Source organism: Protopterus annectens, chromosome 3.part1 (assembly GCF_019279795.1).
Source record: "Protopterus annectens isolate FY-2018-M chromosome 3.part1, PAN1.0, whole genome shotgun sequence".
Taxonomy (NCBI): domain Eukaryota; kingdom Metazoa; phylum Chordata; order Ceratodontiformes; family Protopteridae; genus Protopterus; species Protopterus annectens.
The window spans coordinates 636,805,087-636,827,929 of record NC_056732.1 but is presented as its reverse complement, the minus strand read 5'-3'; the positions used below and the strand labels follow the sequence as shown (position 1 = coordinate 636,827,929).

The following is a 22,843-nucleotide window of genomic DNA, read 5'->3' as shown; positions in this document are numbered from 1 at the left end:
TTGCTTTTAGCTTTCGAGGTTTAGGTGTCGATGATTTTGGATTCAACAACCTAAGCTGTTGATGGTATGATATAGATGCAAATAACCACACCAGTGCACTTTTTCAGGGACTCAAAAAGCTAGCATCAAATCACTTTATTCTCCACTATCATCCTAAAAGGACTTCATCAGAACAACCAGCTACATTAACCAACCTGTTTTATACCCATTTCATACAATTAATAAATAAAACAATTAATTCAAATACTAATTTAACATCAATTACATTAAAATAGCAGATCTAGCCTACTTCAAACTATAAGAACCTTATTCCATAAAAATCACTATTTAGTGACAAAAAGTCTTCTGTCTTTTAAAAAAACATTTAATATTGATTACTTCACTAAGACCAGGGGGCAAATCTGCCCCTACTTTTAATTGCCATAATGTTTCTTTTTGTTCTACCCTGGTCTTAAAATCACCTCCTGTTTGATCAGCACCACCTTTTCAATAATAGTAAATAATAACTTTTTGCATGAAGCACAATTTAAAGTGTGTTTATACAATGCATTGTTTTCATTCCTTGTTTTTGTAGCATATAAATGTTCCTTTTCTCTAAACTTCTGGTGGTCATGCCTATATAATAGGGGTTGTACCCTGAGCATGTGCTAACCTAAACTATTCCCTTAGTTTTACAAGAAAAGACGTGGAATAGTTATAATTTTATTAAAATAATCTAAACTTAGATAGGGTCCCTCCAAAATATACCTGCAGATGGTACAGCCACCACATTTGTACATTCCCTTCTCTTTATTAGTCCATTGTTGACCAAAAATGTTCTCTTCCTTCCTATCTGTATATAAAACCTTCTTTAAATTCCACTCATTTTTATACACAAATCTGGGGATAGGCCCTATGTTTTAATTAACTCTGAATTATTCCCTTCTAAAATTTTCCAATTGTTCTCAATGACTGTCCTGATACAATTAAAGCCTACGGTCATATCCAGACAACAAAATACTGTAGAATTTTTACTGGGGGAATTCCTACTTTATAAATGCAAAGGTTACAGCAAAATGGGAGGATATTCAGTAAATCTTTTGGCTTTAACTTCATTAGCTTGGGACTCTAACTTTCTTTTATTAAAACCCCTCTCTATAAATAAAGATGTAATAAACACTAACTCTTCTTCAAACTGACTTCTATCTGTGGTCAATCTAGACGCCGTAATATACTGTCCTCTAGGTATATTAGACTTCATAAAATAAGGGTGATTACTACAGAATTGAAGATTATTAGTAAAAGCCCCTTTTCTATAGATGCTACTATTAATACTCCCTTTACTAGGGTTCCATTGCAAAGTAATACCCAAAAAACATACTTTAGTACCATTTTGCCCCAACATAAATTTCAAAAATTCAGAATTAATATTCAAATCAGTAATTAAAGAATTAACTTCTATAACTTCACCTTCAACAATAATAAATAAATCATCCACAAAACAACTGTACTGTACTTGTTTTTAATGGGTTTAAAAATAGTATTTTCCCACTGACCTAATACTGGGTTGGCAAAGGCTGGAGCAGCCGCAGAACCCATTGCCACTCCCCTCATTTGTTTATAAACCTTATTGTAAAGCATGAAATAATAATTATTAATTGTTTTATTGATTATTTGTATGAATTGGGTATAGAATAGGTTGGTTAATGTGTTTTGATGAAGTCCTTTCTGGATGAAAGCACAGAATAAAGTGATTTGATGCTAGTTTTTTTGGAGTCCCTTATAAAGTGCGCTGGTGTGGTTATCTTGTATACATGTTCAATTCTATATAAACTCCTTCATAAATGTTCCTACAAATGTTGCATTCATTACATTTGTAAGTAATTTTCTTTGTGCCTCACGAATGGAGAAAGGCAACAGTCATCCCTCTGCACAAAGGTGGGCCATCTACAGACCCTAGAAACTACAGACCCATAAGTCTCACTAGTCTTATATGTAAAGCCATGGAAAGAATTATCATGGAGATGATCAATAGAGATATAATAAACCTCCAGACACTGGACCCAACCCAGTTTGGTTTCATCAAGGGCAGATCAAGCCTACTCACCCTGGTTGACTTCTTTGAGAAGGTCACCAAAGCAATGGATGAGGGCAAAATCATTTACACTTCCTACCTTAACCTGGCCAATGCATTTGACACAATACCCCACTCAGGCATTGTTGACAAACTCAGGAGGTTAGGTACAAATCCATATGTCAACCAGTGGATAGCAAACTGGTTCACAGACAGAACCCAGGAAGTTAGAACTGAAGAGTCCACCTCTACAAAGAGGCCAGTCACAAGTGGAGTCTCTCAGGGATCAGTCCTTGGACTGCTCCTTTTTAGCATTTACTTCTCTGAAGTCAAGAACAATGTCAGTGGTCTCTGGCTGACTAAATTTGCAAATAACTGCAAATTAGGAGCTGTCACTGAATCTCACACAAATGTTCTCCAGGAGGGGCTGACACAGACAAACAACTGATGTTAGAGTCATGAACCAAAGCTAAATGCCAAGAAATGCATAATAGTATCCTTTGGGAAGTAATCCATCCCTGGTAACTATCATATGGACAACACATCCTTTAGAGTTGACCCAGTAGTTGGGGACTTAGAGACACAGATAGATAGTAATCTAGCCTTTGTTCATCATGTGTCCACAGTGTTGAGGAAATCATTCTATGTTTCACAACTTATAAAGAAAGGTATGGCATCTAATTCCAAGGAAGTCATTGTTCCACTGTATACGGCATTCATCAGACATATCATTGAGTACAATTCCCCCTTTAGTATGTACCTAACCAGGCATATCCAACAACTGGAATGTCCACAGAGGTTCTTCACTAAAAGAATACAGGGCGTAAGTAATATGCCCTATGCAGCCCGCCTCAAGGCCCTATCCCTGTATTCTATCTCCTACATGCTTTTGAGGGGAGATTTATGCCTGGCATACAGGGCATTGTCAGACCCCACTTTGATGGACCTCCTGCACATCCACAAAACAAACAGCACCAGAATTACCCATTCTAAAGACTTAAACCTTGTCTGTGATATAAATAGGATCTGCTGAAAAGATAGGAATGTATCCCAGAGACTATCCCTCATATGAAACAGGCTCCCCATCGATGCGAAGCAGAGTTCCTCCCTAATTCAATTCAAGTGCAATTTGGACAATTGGATTGGAAACCGGAAATTCATCTCTGGTTTGGCACCTATGTCTCTGATGCAAACAGGTAACCTATAAATTGTTCATCTTCTAGGCCCATGCTTACACGTATCAAGGGTATCAGAACTTGTCAGAGATTTGGGATGCATGGCTAGGCTTAAAAATGCCCTTGTGGTCGTTAGCCTAGTAAACACCTATAAACCTATGAACCTATAAGTGCCTGTAGCTTTCTTGGAAAAAGCTGGAAGAAACTTTGTGTTGTCATTTTCTAACAACTGTTTGATACTGTAATTTTTCTTATGCACAACAACAGCTTCTCCCCCACAGTTCTAACAAAATCATGGTCCCCAGAAATAATTTTCCAGTTGTTATAAATAATACCCCTAACAGCATAACTGTCTACAAAACATAGCAAGGCAGAACCTAGGAACCAAACTCAGATCAGTAATATGTCTATCCAAAACTGTGCTGTTCTTATTTCCAAAACCATGTACAGGTATAGGCCCAAATATGTTTCTTTTTTGGAATGAATCTCCTCTACCACCCTTAACAAAAAATCAACATCATACCCTCTATCTACAAACATAGAGGTAATAATATCTACTTCAATGTTAAAATCACAATCCCTACTGGTCATTTGAGAGACTCATGTACTGGCCCTTATGAATGTCTTTCTTGATAAATGTGGGATGGTTACTTTTTCAGTGAAGGTAACTGTTAGACAACACATTTTCTGGTGCATACAGCTGTAAAAGATTTCAGAAGAAAAATCCCATTTAAGTTCAACAGCCAGAAAACAAACAGTTTGCCCCACATCACCTAACACAAATCTTAAAAATCTGGTACTAGAATTTAAACCCTCAAGAAAAATATGATCTTCAACACTACCATGAAAAATAAAAAAAACAAGTCATCGACAAACCTCCTCTAAAATTTAATGCTGGAAAATAATTCTAAGGTAGGTAGAATTTAAAGCTCCCACCATCCAAAAACTAAACTAGAAAAAGCAAAAGCTACCATGGCCCCCACAGCTACCCCTTTCTTTTGCCTGTAAATCTTGGTGCTGAACAGAAAAAAAATATTATCTAACAAAATTTCTAACAGAGCACAGTAAAGATTAACTCATTCACTCCAGAGCAGCTCAGGAAAAGCTGCCTGCTGAATTCCACCATAGGAACAACAATGCAGCCTGAGCTCATTTTCAGAAAATCCATTTGTAATACTATACAGAAAACAAATGCTCATAACTCTTTAACTATAAGAGCTACACTAAAAATGTAAACACGAAAGTTGTTCAGCAGACACTGACCTTTCCAACAGTGTAAATGTTGATAGTGCATATCAAAGTCATAATGAAATATTTGGCAAGGAATGCTGATATTGTGCATTTTTTTTTAATTTTTTGGAAAAGCAAAGCACAATATCTTGGTCTATGTACCATGCAGACCCATACAATTTGAATTTAATTTGTTAGTGTGAATGTCAGCTTTAAAATGATACTTTAACCATAACTGTGTGACACTCCTTTCATGAGATATTCACAGAAATATGATTAATATATTATTTCTCATAATTGATAAATAAACAAATCATAATATCTCATCATCTGTAACAGACAGAGCCAACATATCAGTGTAGAAGTTGTGCATCTGAATGTCAGCTTCAAAATGACGCATCGTTTGTGTGATTACCATGCTCCCTCGCAAAGATATGGGCATAATAATGAGAAGTATTGGAAATGCATAATTTTCATGTTTGTACAAGACTAAACAAACTGTGATATATGTACGTGTGTACAGTGCCTAGACACAGTTCTTTTACCATGATGTAAGGAGTAACACTGTCTTCAAAATGATGCATTATTTCACACAATGTGGTGCTCCCTTGCAAAGTTATTTACCAAAATATGAAAAAAAATCATAATTTCCATAACCTAAGTCAGAAACAAACTTTGATATCTGCCTATGAGTACAACATACAGGTACCATTCTTTTACCATGTTAGAACTATAAATAATCTTTTCAAAATGAGTTATTACTTAGCACATTCAGATGCTCCCTTGCAAAGTTATTTACCAAAATATGAAAAACGATCATAATTTTCATAACCCAAGTCCAAAACAAACTTTGATATCTGCACATGTGTCAAACATACAGGCACAATTATTTTACCATGTTAGAACCAGCAATACTGTCTTTAAAATGAGATATTACTTGGCACATTCAGATGCTCCCTTGCAAAGTTATTTACCAAAATATGAAAAAAATCATAATTTCCATAACCATAAGTCTCAGACAAACTTTGATATCTGCACATGTGTCAAACATACTGGCACAGTTCTTTTACCATATTAGAACCAGCAATACCGTCTTCAAAATGAGATATTACTTGGCACATTCAGATGCTCCCTTGCAAAGGTATTTACCAAAATATGAAAAAAAATCATAATTTCCATAACCTAAATCGGAAACAAACTTTGATATCTGCCTATGAGTACAACATACAGGTACCATTCTTTTACCGTGTTAGAACTATAAATAATCTTTTCAAATGAGGTATTACTTAGCACATTCAGATGCTCCCTTGCAAAGTTATTTACCAAAATATGAAAAAAAAATCATAATTTCCGTCGGAAACAAACTTTGATATCTGCCTATGAGTACAACATACAGGTACCATTCTTTTACCATGTTAGAACTATAAATAATCTTTTCAAAATGAGTTATTACTTAGCACATTCAGATGCTCCCTTTCAAAGTTATTTACCAAAATATGAAAAACAATCATAATTTTCATAACCCAAGTCCAAAACAAACTTTGATATCTGCACATGTGTCAAACATACAGGCACAATTATTTTACCATGTTAGAACCAGCAATACTGTCTTCAAAATGAGATATTACTTGGCACATTCAGATGCTCCCTTGTAAAGTTATTTACCAAAAAATGAAAAAAAAAATCATAATTTCCATAACAGTTATTTGCCAAGCTCAGAGAAATTAATTTTACACAACACATTTCATAATAGTGTTTTACTTACTATACTGGTCTGACTTGGTCATGGGTGTTTTCCATTCTTCTCACAATCATGCATGGCTCTCCTCAAGCCATTGTGGAGGTTGGTCAAGAAGAACGCAATGCCCTCCTCAGTTAGGTGAATGCCATCCCTTCTGAACCAGTGAACATCTTCCCTTCCAGTGACTCTCAGAACAGCAGAAGACAGTCTTATCTTATCTGAAATAAAGCATGGGTAGACACTGACACGGGTGTCCAGCCAGGGCACATGTAAAGAGAAAAAGCAGGGTAAGGACCACCGCTCCACTAATACACCAAGGACAGGCATGGGGCTCCAGATGTTGGTTATCTGTAGTGTCCCATAGCTGTGCCGGCTGCCCACTCAGACTGCTGATACCACTATGGTTTCATGACCTCCTTCAGTGTCAGCAGTCTGCCTTATCTCTGCCTTTTCTCTTTACATGTGCCCATTCAGCAATGGACCTAAGGGATGAGGGACTGAAGTAACTCACTAATTGCTGTCCTGACCTTCATACATTTACTACCCTCACCTACATACACTGACTACACCTGAAGGGAGGGAGACTGAATGGAGAGCTACATCAGGGCATGATGAAGAATGGAGGGGGTGGCTTGGAATGACTACAAGCAGAGAAAAATACAGTCTGGCTTGCTTGTGCATTCATCAATGTGATAACGAGTTGTACTTATGTGAATAACAGTGACCACTCCTGATAGTTTTACCTGAAAAGTGATAATGACTTAGTGCTATATTGTAACTGAGTTATTGTTCATGTGATAATGACTTGCCTTTAATTACTGCAAAGTTATGCATGCTCAGACACAGGTGATAATTGCTGCACATAACTTGTTGAGTAGGTACTCATTATATCACCTTGTGCAACTGTTATGTAATACAGTAATTCAGTAAAATAGTATAACACTTAGCCCTTCCTCCCACCTAAGTTGCACACATTACTGACAAAGGCCAGAAAATTCCCAAAATATAATATAGCTACGTGCAAGTAGTAGTCAGCAAGTAATAACATGGCTAACTTCTAGGCAAAACTAAATCTTTCAGAATATCTGGAGCAATTGTTTATTTCTTGTGATGGTAAGAATGGACAGCCTGTGTCAAAACAGATAATTTCCAAATGGGTGTCCAAGACCTTTTGGTAATCCTAAGGAAAAGAGCTGTTTACATACAATGGAAAGGATATGCTGTTCTTCAGCGTGAAAAAATAAAGAATGGTAATATTGTACTGGTATAACTACAAGCATGCAACATCTGAAGGTAATGCTAGAAATGTAAACCTCAAAATGCAGTCTCTTGAGGCACTCCTAAAAATGGAGAACATAGACATCTGTGCAGTAACTGAGACCTGGTCGCAGGCTCCAGAGAGCACCCCTGCAATACCAGGTTACAACTCTTACCACATTTTTTGGCCGCCAAACCAAGACCGAAACACTAAAGATGGAGGAGTGTCCATATTCACCAAGGATATTCACACCTCCAGGCTAGATGCTCAACACAATGCATCTGAAATTCTCCAGGTGGAACTAACACTAGGTAAGACTGCAATCCAAATTGTAGCTTGCTACAGATCCCCCACCATGCCCCAAGATTCTCACTACACCTTTCTAAACATACTGGAAAATATTAAGATACAACCAAACACCCTAATACTGGGTGATTTCAACTACCCTGCCATTAATTGGGAAAATTACTGGGGTACCAACACCTTTTCACAATAGTTCTTGGAATTCATAAATTCCAACGCCCTGGATCAACTAATCCATTGTCCCACCAGGGGCTCCAGTATCCTAGACCTGGTCATTACCAATATGGGAGATAGGTCACCCCCTCATTGGTCAGGTCTGACCATAAGCAAATCACCCTTGACATCCACATCCCAGCCCCCAGTAAGGAAACCTCCGTAAAAAACTTCTCCAAAGCCAATGTCATGCTACTCAAGTCAGAAGTGACAAACTTCATGACACCCATGCAGACGGGAGCTGAAAGTTCTACTGCTGAATCCTACACTGAGGCACTGTACAAGCACAGCCACTCATGCCATCCCAAAGAGAACCAAGACACTCTCCTCCAAATAAAAGGAAGCCAATCTGGTGGTCCCCTGCCATAAACAAATTATACAACAGAAGAAAGAAATTCTTGCAGAAAATAAGAAAATCCCAGGCTCCCAGGAATCCCAGGAAAGGGCCCATCTCAATACCAAAAGATTGCCAAATTCCGGTAATCACAGCCACACAGGTAGAAGCCGGACTCTCCAAAGCTAAGAATACAGCATCCATGGGACCAGATGACATCCTGGGCTGTGTACTACATGAGCTACAAAATGAATTGACATCTCACCTATGTGCCATAGCCTCTCCTCAGGTTAGGGTTACAGATAAGCTTGTATTATTGGGATAAAGTATCACATACTCTGTTTATAAACATGTTTTACATACATTAGAGTGTTCACTGAATTAAGTGACACCATCAGTACTAAAAACCATCTATGCACTGACCACTGCTTTGTTTATTTGAAAAAAAATAATAATTTCCATAACCTAAGTCCCAAACAAACTTTTGATATCTGCACAATGTGTCAAACATACAGGCACAATTCTTTTACCATGTTGGAACCAACAATACTGTCTTCAAAATGAGATTACTTGGTGCATTCAGATGCTCCCTTGCAAAGTTATTTACCAAAATATGAAAAACATCATAATTTCCATAACCTAAGTCCCAAACAAACTTTGATATCTGCATGTGTCAAACATACAGGCACAATTCTTTTACTATGTTGGAACCAGCAATACGGTCTTCAAAATGAGATATTACTTGGCATATTCAGATGCTCCCTTGCAAAGTTATTTACCAAAATATGAAAAAAAATCCATTTTTCTGCCTTAGTCAAATGCCAAGTTTTCTACCATAACCCCTTTACTTTCTATTCAGGAGCATGCCTACTTACTTGGTATGCTTGAATGCTCCAATATTCTTTATCTACAATTCAAGCTATCCTAACAAACTACCATCAATAACTTACAGCCTGAAATTAAGTTGGTCACTGTTGCATCTGCTAGACAGAAAGTGATCCACGGTTACACCTACTGTACAAAACGTTTAACACAAAATATTGTAAATCAAGATGAATTTATCAAAACTATAAAATAATATCAACACAGCTAACAGAATATCATCTGTCAGTTATTATGCTAGTCAAGAAAATGAAGGTAAGTTATCAAAATTGCAAAGAAACCAAAGCTAACACACATAATTTCATTTTCCATGTAAAATACATCACTTACAATAAAACAACAGTGTATTGGGCGCGTTTGGCAACAATCTAGGGATTGATTCTCTGTGAATAAAATCATGTAATGTGTATTTTTGCAGTATTATTCTAGGCTTATTAAAAGTGATACCACATTTAGGAAAACACATTATAGTTACATAAACTGCCTGCTACTTTCATCATGGCATTATACATAAATGTCAGTAACATTTATGGTATTAAGTCGCCATTTTTTAAAATTTTGTAAATACACCAGAATGGGCAATATGGCTACATCATTAGTAGTGCATACAGTCCACAGTTATTTTCTTGAGCAAAGTAAAGAGTTGTTCGTGGTCAGTATATCCATACAAATGTCAGACATATTAGGATTTTCCTTCCCTAACTGGAAGTACTTTTGCTCATGAAGCACTGGGGTTTACTGGTGGGAGGGAGTGCTAGCTTCATATCTCTCAAATGCATCTCAGAAGGAATGCTCCTCGTTTGAGTCTTCAATAAAACCTCATGTTCCTTGTGGTTCCACACTGAAAGAGACTGACACATTCAAACTGAAAATCCATAGTAAATAAAACTGAATCACACTATTTTATCAAAGGTATAAACTACTTATATTAACCATCCTGCAAACTTCATAGTTTAAGTTATTAGTAAATGGTTTGCAAGCGTTCCACATCATGAGAAAGTGTTCCACAAAGTACAGATGGAAGGGTGAAGCGGTTTTATAATGCCTAGAACCTCTCTTTAACATGTTTTAACAGTTGTATTAACTAAAAAATGCACCACTAATATAACCATCCTACATGATCCCACCATTTGTGAGGAAGGGAAGCAAAGCCAAACAAGTTCAGATCTTTGCTCTCTCCGAAAACTCACTTCAGTTTAGAGAGATAAAACTGACAAGAGATATTTACCAGGGAATCTCAAAATTTCAGCCTGACAGCCATCCTTCCGCAAAGCATCCACCAAACGCTGGCACTGGGTGGTTTTACCTACCCGATCAACTCCTTCTATAACTAACTGGTAAAACCACAAAAACCAACGAACCACGAAACTGGTACAGAGGTAGACAATTCAAAGTAATCCAAAAGAAGGCCGCTTGATTTTCTTAAACGCAAATTTATTAGTTAAAACAAGTAGCGTTTTCGCTTCCTATTAGTTAAAACAAGTAGCATTTTCGCTACTTGTTTTAACTAATAAATTTGCGTTTAAGAAAATCAAGCGGCCTTCTTTTGGATTACTTTGGATTGTCTACCTCCAACTCCTTCTATAACAATTAAAGCGCCTCGCCGCACCGCAGCCATAGTATCCTCACGCCGGGACTTACAAAATAACCTATGAAAGAGGCTGGCATAGTTCGATGTAACTGTCAATGCACCTGAAGTTGAAACGAAAAAAAGTACTGTTTTGGTGATACAGTTTCCGTTTTCCACAGAACAGAGTTTTTTTTACAGCACAATCGTACGTTGAAAACTGGAAAATGTATACAAGTTTTAAAAGGGGGCAGCGCGCGCCCCTGCGCCCATGCCTAAATCCGCCACTGCATAATATACAATACTTCTGTCATACTCATTTTACATAAGATAAAGCAAAGAAATCCCTAACTTGATCTGCAAACCTGAAGTACAGTTTTTTTTTCTTTACCGCGACTCACTGAAATGTAACCTATAAAACAAGGATAAGAAGAGATGTGGGTGGTCAATACAATTTACAGATGCGCTTTTGTTTCTGCCCATGCATTTCTTCATGTCACACAAGATATCCACACATAGCCAAAAGTGTCTTAAGATCAAAAGCAATCGGGACATCCACCTTTTGTTGTGGAAGTTTCCCCTGAATTTGTCGCTATAACGTTCCGACTGTCACATTTGAAATTTAAAGTGGAAAACGAGTTGGTTTAGGACAAAATGTAGTTAAACCATAGGAATTGTTACAGTAACCCCCGGCCTCTGTGATTTATAAAAGGAGCGATCGGTTGACTACCAGCCAGCCATCATACGCAACTATATTTCTTCCAAACTTTTTAAAGAAACCTTTCTTTCATGAGGATATGAACAATGTCCAGATAAAAACATAAACGGAAGCAAGAGTGTTTCGCTTTACATAGAACTGTAAAAAGTAGCTGCACAGAGCAGCACATTCTGCTATAAAAGTTGTAAATCCTGTAACAGTCTAACAGAGCACTGGACCCAATAAGCGCAGCCATTTTTGTAACTTTTACGACCAAATCTAAAAGAAGTATTACCTGCTCGGCATCTTGCTCCAGAGAGAGAGAATAAAATGCTCTTTTGTACTCTTTTTTTTTTTTTTTTTTTTGCAGTATTGAACTTAATTAAACTACCAAATTATGGCAAATTATTTATTACGGGGAAAACAAAAGAACAACCTTTTGGGGGTGGAGGTGTGACGCAAGTGGTGGCTTGGATTGCAGAAATCCGATTGGCTGCCACCACTTGCTTTATTAGCAACTTTACAAGATGATTTTCTAATAAAAGTTTAATGTATACTTTATGTAAAAACATGCTGAATCGTGACTGAATAAGATAAATTACAAGTTCAGTTACGATTTCAGCGTGTTATACATTAAACTCAGCTACAAACCTGCAATACAGTTTATCGCTCTTATGAAAGGCACTCGGGGTTAACATGATGGAATTCCTATCTTCTCATGGCGCGCTCGGCGTTAAGCACAGAGGCGCCATGAGAAGGTACTCGGGGTTAATGAGTTAACCAAATTATTCTCAATGCAAGTATATTTGTGTAAAAAAAAAACTAAATTTCTACCCATTGATCTTGGGGTATAGAAGTAAAGAGGGATGCCACATCCACTGTATTCATGTAAATGTATTTAGGAGAATCCTTGTATTGCGTGGAAAATGTCCTGATACTTTCAAGAAAATCTCATGAATCACAAATGTAAGAAGAAAGTTGTTGTATAACAGGATTCAAACTGGAATCAAGAAATAAAGATATTTCCTCAGTACTACTGCCTGAAGCAGACACAGTTGCTCTCAATGGGGGGGGTTGGTGTTATTTGTATGAATTCTGGCTATGCCACAAAGTACCCCTAGTCTTGGATGTTCAACCAACAAAAAATTGTATAGTTCTACACAAATATCACCATTTAAAAAACTCATTAAGACCATTTTGTACATAAGAATAACTTTTCTGAACATCCCCCCAGTAACTTCAAGATACTCCTTGACATTGTTCAACATCTCTTCAGTCACTGAATTATTGTGAGAAACATTCATTAAAACCACCCATCCCCTTGTCCACTTTCATAAGCTTCAGTCCTTTGTTATGTGGCAATTCTTTTAAACCTTTAATGCCTTTGGTGCTGAGATTAAAAAATGGTTTATGCACTTTGTTATTAAGAAGCCAGAACCAAGAAATGAGCCATAGAAGGAAACATTAACTGGTTCTAATGCTACAGTGAGTTCTGGAACTAGAATTTTGAACTTGTCTGAATTTAACTTAGATTTTGTAAAATGTTCAACAGCCACGGTGGTGCAGCGGTAGTGGTGTTGCTTCACAGCAAGAGGTTCTCCCGTTCGATTCTCAGCTGGAGTGTGGGGAGTGCCTTCTGTGTGGAGTCTGCATGTCCTCCCCGTGGTTGGGTGGGCATTAGAAAGACATGCGTAAATGGGCGTGCCTTCGCTGAAGGACGAATATCGAGCTGGCACCTCGGTGTTTGTGAAAATCTACTGCCAATCATTAGCGCACCGGAGTTCCGCTGTGGCGACCCCTAACCGGGAAAAGCCGAAAGACAACAACATTTACATTGTAAAATGTTGCAATATGGTTTTAGTTTTATACCCAGTCACCCAGAAGATGTTACCAGAATGCTTGTAGAATGAAAGCTTTACACTCATAAATTGAATTATAGTACATTTTAAATGATGTGCTGGTTAAAAACAGTCTAAGCAAGCCTTCTGTTTTAATCCTGCTTTGCACTGCATGATAAAAACATTAGAACAGTTTTGTGAAAAAAGACATTAGGTTGCTTCTTAATTACAGAGTGCATGGACCATTTTTTAATCTCAGCACTGAAGAAGCACGGCATACCCAAAATTCATACAAATAGCATCATGGGATTTTCTTGATAGTATCAGGACATTTCCCGTGCTATACAAGTATTTTCCTAAAAACAATTATATGCATACAGTGGATGTGGTATCCCTCTTTACCTCTAACCCCCAAGTTCAAGGGGTAAAAATTGTTAGGTCTTTTTTATAGACATATACTAGTATTGAGAATACACTTTTTTGTGCTCTGTTAGAAATTTTGTGAGATAATAACTTTTTTCTGTTCAACAAAGATTTACTGGCAAAAGAAGGGGGTACATATTGGGGCCACAGTAACCCCTGCTTTTGTTAGTTTGGTTCTTGGATGGTGAGAGCTTGAAATACTATCTACCCTATAATTATGTTCCAGCATTAAATTTTACAGGAGATTTGTAGATGACTTTTTTTTTTTTTTTTTTTTTTCAGGATAGTATTTAAGATCATAATGCCCAAATAGATCTCTTACTAAAAGTATACAAGGCCTACTTTCTTTACTACCTTTCTAATATTGTGCACCATATCATCTGAGTAGCCTCTGTCTAAAAACATCTTGGTCAGTTTCTCACACTCGGTTACAAAAGTGGATTACTCAGCTATCATGATATCATTCTAGTTAATCTAACAAATTGCCCCTTTACTAACCATTTTTTTCTGGGAAAAGGTATGACAAGTATTGTAAGCATTCTTTTATTATCAAAGTTGACCACTAGATTTAGTTTCCTGGTAAAAAGTTTAAGTTATGTTAAATAATCAACTAAATCAAAATTAGTGGAGAGTCAAAAGAAAGTCAAATCTCTTTGAAAATGAGTAATAATAATAACATAATGTCTATGTTTTTAGACAGAGGGGTTCACAATATTAGAAAGGAAGGAACAAACAGGAGACATACTAGATTTAAAATTGTATTAGGTGATGATTTGGAAAAAGTGACATTAAGGCTGATAACAGATCATATAATCTAGTTTCAGTGTTTAACTTTTTCACAGATTATTCAACTATTAAGAACATCATTAAGAAAAACTGGATACTTTTTAAATTTGATTATGCCTTAAATAATGTGGTAGGTGACTTTCCATGTTTTTTAAAGAGGGGCAGAATTTTAAAAATAAATTGGAAATTACAAAGAAGAAACATAATTAATCTGACCTCACTATCCCTTTAGGAACTAGTAGATGTGGGAACTGTAATCACTTTAGGCATATTTTTTCAGGGGACAGATTAATTATACATGGTGAGGTTACTAATCTAGCAAGGGATTGCAATTGTACGTCTAAAGGTGTTACTTATATTAGTATCTGTGTAGCTTGTGATGCGTTTTATATTGAGAAGAGTAAAAGAGCATGACCTAGACATACATTCATAAGAATTACTATGATCTTAAGAAAGGGTGTGAAAATAATGCTTTGTATAAGCATTCATTGCTACATCCAGGTCATACTAATTTTCAGTTTGCAGTTTTGGAACAAGTCCCCGAAAATCCATGTGGTGGTCCTTAGGGAAACCATAACTAAATATAGGGAGCTACAATGGCAATTGAAATTACATTCTGGGGTGGCACCTGGTTTAAATGACAATATTTCAGTAATCCACTTTTTTTACCATTGCTCATAGCATTCCTGAACTTCTAGTTCTCACCTAAGACACTTTCTCATTTGTTGAAACCTGGCTGTCTGAAAATCAGCTCGTACTAAACCCTAAAAAAAACCCACTAAACATGTGTTTTTCTTTCCTAGAACACTGGCTCAGCATAAACCCTCATTCTCCATTACCTCCCTCAACAATACCATCATTAAACCTAAACCCCATACCAAATTACTTGATGTCATTATCAATGATGACCTAAACTTTGATATACATATCCATGAATGTATAAAAAAAAAAAAAAGTCAGAAACTTGGACTCCTCTACCATAATCAAAAATTTATTACACCATCCTCTAAGCCCTCCTTTGCTCTCTCTCTCATGTTACCCTGTCTTCTGTATGTGGCTCCTGTCCTTACTAACCTCCAATCATCACTGCTTTCCAGACTAGAGCAAACATATAATACAATAGCCAAATTCTCTTCCAATCGCCCCTACAAATCCCACCACTGCCTTGCTCTCAAGTCACTACAATGGCCCGAATTCTCTAAGCAACTAGTTCTTCCTCAATTACATATTGCAGACTCTATCCTGTATAACCCCACTTCCTGCCCCTCCATCTCTAATCTAGTGTCTCACTATAACCTCCGCCGTCAACTTCGTAGAACCGATAAACAGCTTTTAGACAACTAAAAACCCTCTAAAAATGTCAAAAAGTCCTTTTACAAATACTCTGTAGCTCATACTTAGAACTCCTTTCTTCTCAATTTAAGAAGTATTCCCCAAAAGTACCATTTCAAACTAGAACTAAAACACTAGCTGCAAAAGACCTGGTCCTGTCCATGTCAAGCTCCGACATGACATCTGATACTTTTGCATTCTACTCTAATTAATTTTTTCTACCTATAACACTAACACAACTTATCTATGATTATTCACTGAAAGGGCATTCTCCTTACGGTATTCTGTTATTATGTCTATTGTTGTTACTGTAACAATTTCTTGTCTGTACATAATAGTGGATTCATCTGTTGTATTTGTTGTTGTACACTGATCTATTGTACATTTTTGCTTTGCTTGTGTAATTTACAAATATGTTTGGAGCTTTTCTCCTCAGGTCTCCACTGAAAATGGTCCCCTGGCTCAGTTGGACCAACCCGGTTAACAAATGTCAATAAATAAATAAATAATAAAGTAGTGTCCTTAAATTAAGAGCAGCAGAATTATAGTTTGAAATGTGGTAACCCAGGAAAAATATTAAACTTTAAACATTTTAATTACATCTTCACTTGTTTTATACATACATATATTATTTTTATTTTGTTAGTCAAAAATTTAAACTTACATTGCTCCTTGGGAAATTTTTAAACAATAACTTATTGAAATATTAGTTGTGTTTTATTATTAAATGGTGGGTATAACATATATATTTTTGTAACTTACTGTGTTTTAACTGAAATATTTATCAAATTGATTAGATAGATAATCAACGTGTTAGTAATGTGTTTTCTGTTGGATGGTTTAATTCATATGACTTTGAAGTTTTATATTTAAAGATGAGATTGTACCATTTTTAACTAGTTCTAAGGAAGTCTTATCACTTGGAAGGATGAAAACCCTTAACTTTGTATAAAATAAACTTTATGATTAATGAAATAGGCTTCTTGCTGATTTCTGGGTTTTGTCACACCAAATTTGTTGGCATTACAAACTTTTGGCTAACCTTGATTCTTAATGACTATCTAATAGCAAAGGTCTACATGTTTATAATGCACTTTTACAGATGCCTTAAATTCACATTGTTATTTTTAAGTTTTAATGGCCAACCCAACTCAGTAATCAACTGTTAGTTATTATTAACTCAGTTGCCACGAAGTCAATAGTAAAAATACAGTGCCTTCATAACTTTTGTAAAGCAGTACAGTTGATTGATTGCAACAAAATCAGAATGTCCTTGTATTTATTGTGCTCTTTCTCTCTTTCTCTTTAGGGTGAGTGTTCTCAGAAGTGCCACAATATATTTGTGTTAGAAACGATTTGTGTGGCATGGTTCTCACTGGAGTTTCTTTTGCGCTTCATTCAATCTCAGAGTAAGTGCATGTTCCTGAGAACTCCTCTGAATATCATTGACATGATGGCCATTTTGCCTTACTATATCACCTTGATTGTGGATTCATTCTCAGTAGAGAAACATGGTGGAGGTGGCAACAACTACCTGGAAAAGGTGGGTCTTGTTTTACGAGTTCTTCGTGCTCTCAGAATTTTGTATGTCATGAGGCTGGCTCGCCACTCTCTAGGACTGCAGACATTGGGCATCACTGTTCGAAGATGTACTAGAGAGTTTGGCCTCCTCCTTCTCTTTCTTTGTGTAGCCATGGCACTTTTTTCACCACTTGTCTATCTGGCTGAAAGTGAGCTGGGCGCAGAGCAGGAATTTACCAGCATTCCTGACTGTTATTGGTGGGCAGTGATCTCCATGACAACTGTGGGCTATGGAGACATGGTTCCACGTAGTATTCCTGGACAGGTGGTTGCTCTGAGTAGCATTCTCAGTGGCATTCTGCTCATGGCATTCCCAGTTACTTCAATATTTCATACATTTTCTCGATCATATGTGGAACTAAAGGAGGAACAGCAGAGAGCAGCAAGGCAGAAAAGACAGCTGAAAGACAAATCATCAAACAGTGATTCCTCCCAGGACACAGACAGCTCATTTCCTGTAGTCATTGATAAAGGAGTGGGCTGACAAGAGGCTGAAGATTACCAATTTACTGTAAAAGTCTCCTTTACAAACTGATCTGTAGTTCAATATCTAATGATGGGCAGGTAATTGCCATTATCTCTCTGGTAAGCCAACCAAAACCAGCCATATGAATAAAAATAGCCAGTTATTACTCTCTTGCTGGCAAATGACTTATAGAACACCTACTAGTAATTAATCGTTTTTTTGAGGCATAACATCATGCTTTATAAACTGTGTAGTACCAAAATTTGCAGATGTCAATTGTATATTATTTTTAAGAATATCTGATTAACATAATAAATGAACACACATTACATGCAGGTAAATGAAATCACTGGATGATTCTAGAATAATTATTATTTTTAATGGCACTAGAAAGCAAGTTTTGCAGTGTCTGTCTGCTATATCAGGCACCATGAGTTTAGAAAACTTAGTTATAGCCATCATTTTAAGAATGTATTAAACAGGTTAAGTGTTAAATGGATATGCTGGCTTCTCTTTGAAGGAAGCTTTTTTTATCTTCTAGACCACTTAAGTAAGCCAGTCATTGTACTCCAGTCTTACAACTCTCATTTGTTCCTTCAGAAGCTGCAACTGCCGCTGCACACTGGAAAAAGTACTACCCCATAGGCCATACACCATTCTGCACTCTAGTAATAAGCAACCCTGTTTTTCTCAATGCTTTGAGACAAAGGGATTCATAAGTAACAGATACAGTGGCACAACAATTAAAGCATGTGTGCATGCGCGTGCGTGTGTGTGTCTGTGTGCTAGAGTATGTGCATAATTTGCATGTGTGAGAGTGTGTGTGTGTGCATGTCTGTGTGTGTGTGTCTATGTGTGTGTGTGGGGGTGGGGTCACTCACTGTGGTTTGTTCAGTATGTATCTCAGTGAGATATTCTATCTATCCTAAAAAGCTGTGTGTAAAGAATTCAGCTATTCTGTTAATTAATGAAATCTTTTCAAAAGGCAACTTGTACTAAACAGGTACCCATCAAGGAACTATGTCAGCTGAGCTGAGGATTCCTGAAATCCTGCTTGCACTATAGAATTTACAATCCATATGGGGGCCTTGATTTCTAAGACAATGTGAGCATTATTTAAACACCTGTTAACCTAATGACTAAGCCAGCTATTTAGTACAGTTGCCTTGTAGGTAAACAGGTTTAAGGACATAATGCTTCTTAAACAAATGTAAATTGTTTTTTAAGTATATTAAGAATAAATGACAAAACAGGTTGTCATTTTAATGCATATCCTTTAGCAAACATTTTACATCAGGATTAGACATCAAAAGCTCATTTTTTTCAAACTCCCTCCAGGTAATAAATGAATGATTAAAAGGCTCAGGTCACATGTAGTATCACAGAGAGACTGATCAGTTTTGGAGTCAAGCTGTTTCTGAAGTGCTTAATGGAAAGCAACTTGTTTTTCAGCTTCTTTCTACATTTGCAGTTTCTGGCTTGGTTATAAGTAGCGCCGTTCAAATATTAGGGTATCAAAAAAACAGCACAGTTCAAAATTAAATACCAATTAAAAAGTAAATATATATTTTTAAGAAGTCTTTCTTGCTGCCTTTTTATGCTGTTAAGAGTTGTTGCTGAAGACGCAGCCAGTAATGTTTCTCATTTAGCTGAATATACAAATGCTGCAGAAATAGCATTCTTTTTTTTAAGGAAAGACATCACTTCTAAAAAGCAGTTATTGAAAAAAATGCAAGAGGAAGTAGTTTAGTGTGAAAGTACATACTTAGTAGGGTAGCTATTCATGTTCATTTTGCACACACCAGTCATTCTCTAATGTAATCTGGATCCACGTTTTGCCACAAGTTGATAGTTCTCAGTGACATATTCTATTTAGTGGCAGCAAGCTGGTGCATGTCTTCAAACAGATAATGTGGAATATTAACCAGTATAATCAATACGAATTAATAAAAACATAATGGTACCATCATTACATTAAGGCTAAAAATGTGATAAGGCAGTTTTGTAGTAACTGCTTCTAATTTAGCAGTGTCCTGTTTCTCCACTAACTATTTTTTCAGATTAGAAATTATACTTTTAACAAAGCCTTTGAGAATAATATCTAATAGTGAAAACAAGGTCTATCTTGACACTGAAAAGTAGGAATGCTGTTCAGTGCAAAGTGTACCTTTTTATCAACTGCTTTTAAGCTGCACATTTTTGTGTCAAAGCACTGCAATTTTCTTTTTCTACATTGTTTTATTAGTTCACATTTTTAAATGTTATTTTGTATGACATTTTAGCACTTTTGTACTATTTTCAACTGCTGGTATCAGTGTTGCACAATTTTTCTGTACTGTGAGTTTAATCTTTTGAAAGCTATGCTCTAATTAGTTCAGTATTCCACTGTGATGTAATAAATTAAAGAACTCATGCTATTTTAAAGTTGCAGATATTGAAATTGTTTTGTCATGTTATTTCCTCTAGTATTGTATTATGAGAAATATCATTTTAAGTGAAATAAAAATGGCGTATAATGTCTGTGTTTATTTGGCTGCATTTAGGAATATTCATATTTTTAAAAACAATATATTAAAAGCTTGGTTTGATTATATTCAAGCTGTGTCTAAAATACTAATGGATGCTTTGCACTGTTACATTTAAGGAACCAACAAGTAAAAATTACCCATTGTGTCAATGTCATGAGTGGCCTTCTGTACTGAATGGTACATTTCCAGAGGCAGTAGTAACGTAAGTAACACAGGGATATATACCACTAAACTAAGAAATAAGTAAAAATGCTCACAAGCTTGCTCAGTATTTTCAGACTGCTGCCCACAATAAATGTAAACGTGATGTACTTCACGTTCTAGGTGTGTCCCTTAAATACAGGTTTGCCCTATGTCATTTTATTTTTTCTAGGAGTGTCATACCCACTTTCTGTTCATAAACACGCTCATCAGCTTGCAAGTCTGAAAAACAAAGTGACTCCATATGTCTAAGGAAATAAGCAAGTTTTCTTAACGTCACTCCCCTTCATAGAACAAAACAACCACACAAAAGAAAACATTACTAAGACAAGTATTTTTTTTTATTCTAAATACTTGAGGTCTGTTCACTTAACTTTCACAGACCACCAAGCAGTAAGAAGGAGCAAAGCATTTAGTAGTGGTATGTTAAACTTGGTAATATTCAGCATAACATATCAAAGTTTCACAACCACCATCACCACCCCAAGTGATTTTCAGGTGACTGACCTTCTCTGCAAATTTTGTTTTCTTTGCAGAGACTGTGTTATGCCCATATTCATGCCACAGCTGGCCATTGCAACAGAATAATATTGTTTTTACCTCTGACCTAGGGCTATTTACTATGGACCCCCATTACCATGTTCAGTGAGCAATCATAACATTGATGGTGAGATAAGTAGAAATTGTCACCAAAAAGACAAAAACATAAATTTTGGAGGGTGCCTTAATTCCCTTTTTCCAGATGTTCAGTGACATCAACACATACTGAGGCAGTAGATGTCTGCTTGTATTCCTGTGTCATTGTGGCATGGCATGTTGTGCCTACTGTTCTTGCCAGATGGAAGACTAATTGTGGTAGCTCCCTGCACTTCCTTAAGGATAGGAAAAGTCAGTTCTATCTCCTAACCATCTCCCTTGTTCTTAACCCTTTACTCAATCTGGGATTTCCAGCACTATTGAAAGATTTCTCCCTGCTGTAACAGTAGGCTGGCAGCCTTCTACATTTCCAGATGTCACACACCTCTTAATACCACCTGTATAACAGTGTGACTTCTGGAAAAGCAATCATTAAGAATTATGTCCTGGAGTGGATATCTTCTACTTTTATTTACAGTTGTAGCTACTGTGCTAAACAATAAGGAGAACTGTTTGCCTGATTTCAGCATTTTTTTATGACTCACACTGTGTCATATTGTAAGCAATATGTAACAGCGATTTTGACATCCAGACGTCTACTGTACAGATTCTTCAGTGGTAAGTGAAATGTGTAACAGTGTTGCTGGGCTAAAGGAAGTGAGAATTCAACACCAGTCTGGGAATTAACCCTTTAATTGTTGAACATTTTCAGAAGGTCTGTTGCCAAAATACAGTCTGTTTTGCACTATTTTTGCTATTTGTATTTAAAAGTTTATATCTTCAAAGCACTTCAGCACTTATGTTTGAAATTTGCAGGACATGTTACTGACATAATTATCTGTAAAACTTAACTGGTCTAGACACATACAAATAGAAATGAACATTGGCATCTTGAATTATATTAAAAATCTGTTTTGTAAAATAATTTTGAATGCTTCAATATATATACACGATACATACAGTTTTTAGGTCTGAAATTACACTAGCATTATTATGTTTTTGATAAATTTTGAGTGTTTTATTCTAAAAATAATTGAAATCTACAAATTTGATTTTAGCTGACTGTTTTATAAAACTTTCACTCTGTTTTCAAATTTCATTCTGGCTTGATTTCCATCAAATGACAATATTTCTCTGCAGCTTCAAGACAGTCTTATGAAATTTTCAGGACAAAACCACTTGATAATTTTACTTTTGGTTTGTTTTGCAAAGCCTAACAGTTATTAGGGAAACTTGACTACAAACTCTCAAATTTTGTGCATACCTGTCAAAGCATGTAAAATAACTGTATTTCATAATAACATAAAACATGAGAAAAATATTATTTTGCCTATAAATGAGTATTATTTTTCATTGTCGTTTCATAAGAACACACCAATTATATTATTCAGATTTATTGTGTCAGTTTGAAAATGAAAAATATAAATATTGCTTTGTGAAATGAATGACAAAACCAGAGCATCCAAATGGCTGAATAAAACTACTGGTGGTCACCAGCAATAATGAACCATTTATCTATAAATCATAGGGTCATAGGATCACAGGAGTTTACTAGGCTATTGGCCTTAGGGCCTTTACAAGCCTAACCATGTTATACCC

The 22,843-nt window shown here is 36.2% G+C and overlaps 1 protein-coding gene across 1 annotated transcript in view; it reads left to right on the top strand.

The window, feature by feature from the left end:
* KCNG2 (potassium voltage-gated channel modifier subfamily G member 2) overlaps positions 1-20,397 on the top strand; it is a 484,023-nt gene extending 463,626 nt beyond the window's left edge. Inside the window, exon 2 of the mRNA XM_044067027.1 lies at positions 17,142-20,397. Coding sequence (XP_043922962.1) covers positions 17,142-17,897 — 756 coding nt within the window. The 3' untranslated portion in view covers positions 17,898-20,397. The remainder of the gene's footprint in view (positions 1-17,141) is intronic.
* The last annotated feature ends 2,446 nt before the right edge of the window (positions 20,398-22,843 follow it).